We start from the raw sequence: 7,779 nt of genomic DNA on the forward strand, positions 1-7,779 counted from the left end.
AGCTACCTCCACCGTCGACATCAGCACCAACATCGTGTTTGGAGAGGAGAGCCCATTGGCTCGGGTGGCGGGACTTAACAAGAGTAAGAGAAGTTGAAGCGCGATAGTCAGGGTTCAAATCTGGCGGCGCAGAATGTTTTTCTTGTCACTGAAATCTGCGGAAAGTGGTTCCTTGGTAATGAATCATTCTGTTTCTAGTAGGGTATGAAGGTGAATAAAAATACAGTTCCATACTGTACAACATGATAACACGAGGTACCGAACCACACCACTGTTTGATTCACGGAATAGTGCATCAGTAGTCTTAATTAGTGCAACCTGTTCCCTGCTAAATCGCTACTCTAGAATTACAAAGTTCTATCTGCTTAGTACCTAGTTTTCAGAAATTTTACTTTCAAGATTTTGAGTTTCACAACATGTCAAGCTTCTTTGAGTGTAATTCTTTGAATATCTTGAGATGGACTTTGAATAATCTTACGATTTTGATGGAGCAGATAGAACATTTGGTTTCTGACCTCATCGTCTTAGTAACTCAAAATGTCCGGATAGAACTTTGTAATTCTAAGGTAGGGAAATGATGCAATAACAAGGCTAGCTAACATGCAGAAAACGTCAGTCCAACAAAAGCGGTGAAGAATGTGCCATGGCTTGGAGAAAGAAACAGCTTTGTGATGAATGTACTGAATGTGTTGGCTTCTGGTCCAAGCTTTTGTCTTGTCCTCTGTTGTCTTGTGGTGAGAAGTGGCTGCTTGCTTCAGTTGCCTGCCTCTGACTGATGAGCGTACCTTGTCCTCCCTGTCAGAAGAAAGATAAGTAACTCTTTATGTTTTGTACTCATTTTATAAAGATGAGTCGAACTGAGTTACTCATTTTTCTTACGACACCGGATGTTATGCATGTCGGTACGATGGGTGGGGTTGGAAGCTCTGATGTATGACCGTGTGTGTATGTATGTGTGTGTATGTGTGCTAGTGTGTGTGTGTGCCTGCGTGTGTGCGTGCGTGCGTGGGTGTGCTTGTATGAGATTGTGACTGCTTCATAAAGAACATTACAATGTTGAAAGAAGTATTGATGTATCACTCTATCCTACGTGTGTCTGTGTACATTTCTGAGTTCAAGTGTGAGTGTTTATTTACTCGTGTCTATGTATGCCCAAATGTGTATGTGTGTGATGTCTAAGAGTGTTTAGAACTCGATGAAACTCCTTGTCCCTCATCCACTCTAGGTGGGTGGTTGGCGGGTTCTCTGGTGTGGTTTGCTTTTTCTTTCCTATCAAACGTCTTTCGTCCTTATCTCTCCTCCTTCTTCTTTGTGTATGTTACTCTCTTGTAACACCTCTACTCTTCGGCACTTATATGACCTAATTGTTTTGCAAGTGCCATAAAACTTCTACTAAAACTAATCCTCTCTAGGTTTGGACCTTGAGAGCTCGGATGAGTCATCGCCAGACTTTGACGAAGACAGTGTTGGTGATGGAGACGGTAGTGGACGTGGCGTGGCCATGGATGGTGACCAGTTCCACACCTCTTGGGAGGATATGAGCAAGCTGGATCCGAACCTGCTACTCTACAAAGCCAGCGGAGCTCGCAACCTGGGCGTGATGCTGGAGGCCCTGGGGAACCGGGCGGATCCAAACTGGGTCAACCTGGAGGAAGAGGGACGCACGCCCATCATGAAGGCTGTTCAGACAGTGAGTGCAGCCTGCTGAAACCAGAGAGGGATATTCAGACCTGCCACTCATCCTGATTTAATCGGGATATTCCAATTTTTTTTTTTACCCAAATCTCAAGCATCCCGATTTTGATCTCGTGCATCACGATTTTTTTGTTCTGTCTGTTGTACCAGAGTTTTCTAAAAACTTACTCTGCCTTCATATATTTATGGACACCCCTTGAAAATTTTACAGTGCGCTTGGTAGTCACATCCCCCTGAGGTCCTGTTTTTTAGATTTAATAGAGTGGCAGGTCGGGATATTTTTTCCCCTTTTCAGTTGCCCAACTCTATTAAAATGACACCATGGGATTAAAATAATGTTTTGCAGATGCTGTGTTACCTTTAGTCAACGCAAGATTATAAAGTTAGTTTTGAAGGTGGTAGATTGTATACATCACTACTTTTTACAGTTACTGTTTGCTTTCTCCAAGAAGGTGGTTAGAAACAGAAATTTCTTAAGACTCTTCTCATCTACATTTAGGATGTGAGAGATTTTTTTAAATATAAAGATATTTAGACAAACAAATCTCAAATAAAAAGAAATGTGCATTACACAGACATTTTCACTGACTATTAATGGGATATCCAAGATTTAAAAAAAAAGATTTTAAGGCAAACAAAACAAAGAAAAAACAGGTTGTATTGCATAGACATTCTCACAGACATACTTTCACCTGAGAAAGGGGCTCGCAAAAGGACTGCAATCATCCTCATCTCTCCTCCTTCTTTTTTTTGTTTGTTACTCTCTTGTAACACCTTTAATCCTTGGCACCTACATGACCTTAATGTATTGCAAGTTCAGTAAAACGCTTACAAAAACAAAATGAAGTATCTCATGGAAGTCTCTCTTTGTGTGTGTGTTCCCTCCACCCCAGGGCTCGCTGGCAGCCTGTGAGTTCCTGCTCCTGAACAACGCCAAACTGGACCGTCGGGACAAGTCGGGCCGCACGGCTCTCCACCACGCCACCATCCTGGGACACACCGGGTGAGAAGTCTGGGGACTAGCCTAGTCTCCGCAAAAATTGAATGATATCTTTACTTTCAAGTTTAAAATCTGCTGCTCTATTATGTTAGAAAATGGATGAATTAAAAAATTTACCCTTTTCTTGACATTAACTTAAGTTTAAAATCTGATGCTCCACTATGAAAAAAACTGATGAGTTGAGAATTGAACCCTTTGCTTGATAATAATTTCTTGCTTTTATCAACTTGTGCTTGTCAGCCTTTTATAGCCTGCACCCACTTTTACCACTACCTTTTAGAGGCGAAAAGTTTTGTACTGCCGACTACAAACATATTTCCAAGAGGGGAATTAGATATTACCTGTCACTGCCAGGGCGGTCCCCACTACCCACAAAAATTACCATATGGTCCACTAGTGGGTGATATTACCCAGGTTGGCAAGACAGTGCTGGGGTAAACTCTTACAATGAACACAGTAAGTCATTTCAAAAGCAAAGCTCTTTCTTGCGTGACGGTGTAGTGGAAAAGTTATTATTCAAACTAGCTACACTGGATCTTTTTAAAAAAAAAAAATACAAAGGCCTTTTTTTCCCTCAATGGTCAGAGTTATGGTTCAATTTTTTTGTGTTGGTATTTATTTTAGCTGATTTATCAATCATGCTACTCTCTCCCCTCTCGGCAGTCGGTGACAAAAAGATGCATACCCAAATAAGTGTTATGTCAAGGGAGTTTTGAGCTATGAGAAGAATAAGGTGTTACCCCCCAAAAAAATTATGCAAGGCCTTCAGGGGATATTTTAAACAAACAACCGACCTTTGCCTTATATTTCTATTAGACTGCGAAGTTGTTTAAAATTGAGAAGTGGATAATTTCTCAACTGTCCAAATCAATGACTTGGTGTCCTTTTTGCAGTAAAAAGCTGCGTTTAGAGTGTTTGACAATCTGTGTTTATTTGTGTTATTTTTTGGTTGTTTTTTTTGGTCAACACAGGCAAGTGTGTCAGTTCCTGAAGCGTAGAGCAGACGTCAATGCAAAAGACAACCAGGGAAAGGTGAGGAGATGACATATGTAGCTATTATTTTTGTACTATGCGGTCGGTTAGCTACCTTAGAATTTAAGAAAGTTCTATTTGCTCAGTAACTAGTTTTAGAGAAATTTGATGTTAAAAAATTATGATTTTCACATGTTAAGCTTTTCTTAATGCAATTTTTTGAATATCTTGATAACGACTCTGAATAATCTTACAATTTTGATAGAACGACTAGAACATTTGGTTTCCGACCTCATGGTCTTTGTAACTTAATTAATACGATGGCCAAAAATGTGAGATAGAACTTTATAATTCTAAGGAGTTAATGTCAATCTCAGTCTAGTTTCCTTGGAGTTTTAGTTGTGTCAATTCTAGTTTGTTGGACGTACAATTCGTGTCACAACATGGTAGAATTGGACGCTCGACAATTTTTGGGGCACATGGAGTTATTGGAATGATTTTAAAGCTTGTTCGTTTGTCTTACCTTTTATGAAAAAAATTTCCTTCTATCTTGAATAGAAGTCGAAATATATGCAATTGAAGAAAGTCTGGTTGTCTGGTTTCAGGAGTAAAATTTTGCAAGAAATTGCTGCCAAAGTTTGGTGACCTCCTGATCTGTAGTCCTTGGAAATTGTAAATTTCCTTTGTGCTTTTGACCAGAGCTTTTCTCACATTAATGAGGTTGTGAGCTCAAAGCAAAAAAATTATATAAAAAATGCCCAACAGGCAGGCTAGAAAATGTTAGTCTCTTCGAACTCATTATGTTGACTTGCGCCTGATTTCACAATGATGCCACACATATGATTGTACTTTGTAGTCCGTTAGAGTTGATGTTAGCCGCAGTCTAACTGACGTGGGAGTCGTGGTCCTACATCAATCATTAATTCTTGATTTATTGTCTCTCTTGGTCTTACTTTTTTTTCCACCACTACTACGTGACCATTTACTGCCTGATGTACTTCTCCTTACTTAATTAAGCTACTCATAATTAGTTTGGTTATAAAAGTGCTAACTACCCTTCTCCCTCCGAGACCCAACATTGACAACACGCTCTATGGAACATTACAGCAACTGCAGCAAACCTGCCCTTATCACTACTTGGCATTGGATAGAAGGGCGAGAGCCAAGCTGTTGCTGGATCAAAGCAACTGCAGCAAACCTGCCCTTATCACTACTTGGCATTGGATAGAAGGGCGAGAGCCAAGCTGTTGCTGGATCAATAACAACAACAACAACATAAAAGTGCTAAAACAAAGCGAAATTTGTATCCCTTCTGAGAAAGTATAACTGTGGTCAGTGGAAACATTGTATTAGTACTGGTGCACTGTGACCTATTTCTGTCCTCAGACACCTCTGGACATTGCTCTCGAGACGGAGAACGCAAATGCTGACATCGTTACTCTGTAAGTCGCCTTGTAGTTTTTGTTTTTTTGGGGGTGTTGGTTTTTTTTAGGGGAGGGGGGGGGGGGGTGTGCGTTGGTTTTTAAAGATAAGATAAGATAAAAAATGAGATTATATTTTATCATCCCTGAGGGAAATTTTTCTTGGCTGTACAGGACCGTAAAAACACTCACAGGTATACATACAAAAATTAAATTATATATTACTCTCATTAAAATTCAAGTAAAGCTGACAAACAGTACATTCACGTCAGATGTATCCTTCAAGCACATGCAGGAATTTAATTACAAGACCTTTGGAGTTATATATTGATACATACACTAAGAGCAACACACATCTATGCTCATTCTGACAAAAGCCTTATGCTAGATGGTAAAAAAATTCCTTTTATATCTTTCTTTTTTTGTTTTTGGATGTACATACCTGCAGCTAATATAGATTGTGGGTGGTTGGCGGGTGCTCTGGTGTGGTTTGCTTCTTCTTTCCTATCAAACATCTATCTTCCTTATCTCCCCTCCTTCTTTTTTGTGTTTGTTACTCTCTTGTAACACCTCTAGTCTTTGGCACTTATATGACCTTATGGTGTTGCAAGTGCCTTAAAACTCTTACTAATACTAAACTGATATAGATTGTAAAGCTCACAGACCTTGCTGTTGATCCGTGATATGTGCCGTACAAATGCTATTTATCATTATCACTGACAGTTCTTCAACTACTTTCTGGTGGATGGTTGGTTGGTGGGTGGTGTTCTTGTGTGGTCTGCTGGTTTTACTTCTTTTCACTGTTACTTTTTTCCCTCCCAATCTCTCCCCCTTCTCTCTCTGTCTCTCTGTCTCTCTCTGTCTGTCTCTCTCTGTCTCTGTCTCTGTCTCTCTCTCTCTCTCTGTCTGTCTCTCTCTGTCTCTGTCTCTCTCTGTCTCTCTCTCTCTGTCTCTCTCTCTCTGTCTCTCTCTCTCTCTCTGTCTCTCTCTATCTCTCTCTATCTCTCTCTCTCTCCCTCTCTCTCTCTCTCTCTCTCTCTCTCTCTATCTCTCTGTATCTCTCTCTCTCTCTCTCTTTTTCCCACTTACTTAATGATGGTAATTGTGTCAATGTGTTTCCGTTCACTCAAACTGAACTAAAAAACCATATCATGCTATATTGGCTCATATGATATCCTATCCATATCATGCATATCGTATCCTCTCAGCTCGTATCAAATTGTATCTTTTCATCTCATATTATATCCTCTCATGTCGTATTATATTAAATCCTCTCATCTCATATCAGATTGCATAATCTTGTTTCATATCATATCATCTCGCCTTGTCCCTGTTTTATCTGCTCCCTTCCCATCCACAGCTTACGACTGGCCAAACTGACAGAAGAGATGAAAGAGTCGGAGGGTTACATGGGAAATCCAGGTCAGTGTCTCTTAATTGTACTCCTTCTCTTTCCCCTCCTCTTCTGTGGGTATATGTGTGTAGATGTGCATGCACATTGGTGTGTGTGTGTGTGTGTGTGTGTGTGTATGTGTGTGTGTGTGTCTGTGTGTGAAACTCCAAACGAATGTGGGGCAGGGTCTAGATAATTAAGATTTGTCTTTTCTTCTCTTCTCATCTCCTCTCTTCCCTTCTCTTCTCTTCTCTTCTCTATCTTATGTCTTATCTTACCTTATTTCAAAGGGTTGCTTGGCGGGTGCTCTGGTGTAGTCTGCTCATCTGCTCATTCTTTCCTATCAAATATCTATTGTCCTTAACTCCCCTCGTTTTTTGTGTTTGTCGCTCTCTCCTAACGCCTCCTTTTTTTTTTTAGTAAGTGTTTTACCCCACTCGCAATTGTATAAGGTCAGATGAGCGCGCAGGACACATTAAACATTTTCAGTTGGTAGGAAATTTTGAATTTTGTCGTGGAGGCTGCTGATACTTTTCGATTTTAGGCCACCAAGGGATCTTAAACATATGCAACTTGAGCACGGGCCCTCCGAGATTTTTTGCCCTTGTCCGAGAAGGCTAGGTATAGATCTTTCCTACCTGAAGGTTAGGGGTGTGGCTGAAAGACAGCCCTAAGAGGGAGCCAAGGAATAGCAGTAGAAAGGCTGCAGAAAGAGTCAGGAGCCCAGAGGGGGCAAAGGAGGTGAGGGGGTGGGGGCAGAAAGTGGAGACGAAGGCAGGTGACAGAACTTTGTTAGAGAGCAGGAAAGGAGGTGAAAGGAAACTATTTTAGAGAAGAACATTTTTTCGGTTGCTACCCGGATTTGAACCGGGGACCTTTAAAATTAGAGGCAAACACCTTAACCTCTAGGCGACGAGAGCCCCCTGTAATGCCTCCGATCTTCAAAACTTACATGACCTCTTTGTGTCTCAAGTGTCGTGAAACTCTTTCTTAAACAAAAGCTCCTTCTACTCTTCTTTTCAAGTTGTAGTTCTTACTTTTTTTTTCCTTTCTAGCTGCTGTTTCATGAGTACAGGTGGTTGCATACACACATGCACACAGACTTACACTCACACACATATGCAGGCATGCTCACACACTCACACTCACACACACGCATACACACACACACACACACACACACACATACACACCCACACACACATGCACACAGACTTACACACACACACACACATGTGCAGGCATGCTAACACACACACACACACACACACACGCATACACACTTACACACACAAACA

The 7,779-nt window shown here is 40.9% G+C and overlaps 1 protein-coding gene across 1 annotated transcript in view; it reads left to right on the forward strand.

Annotated features, from left to right (window-relative positions):
* LOC101856682 (arf-GAP with coiled-coil, ANK repeat and PH domain-containing protein 2) overlaps positions 1–7,779 on the forward strand; it is a gene marked incomplete at its 5' end in the record, with an annotated part of 27,527 nt that overhangs the window by 9,255 nt on the left and 10,493 nt on the right. Inside the window, 6 exon segments of the mRNA XM_013086735.2 lie at positions 1–83; positions 1,413–1,690; positions 2,589–2,698; positions 3,667–3,727; positions 5,054–5,109; positions 6,449–6,510. Coding sequence (XP_012942189.1) covers positions 1–83; positions 1,413–1,690; positions 2,589–2,698; positions 3,667–3,727; positions 5,054–5,109; positions 6,449–6,510 — 650 coding nt within the window.

This window comes from Aplysia californica, unplaced genomic scaffold, assembly GCF_000002075.1.
Source record: "Aplysia californica isolate F4 #8 unplaced genomic scaffold, AplCal3.0 scaffold00497, whole genome shotgun sequence".
NCBI classification, from domain to species: domain Eukaryota; kingdom Metazoa; phylum Mollusca; class Gastropoda; order Aplysiida; family Aplysiidae; genus Aplysia; species Aplysia californica.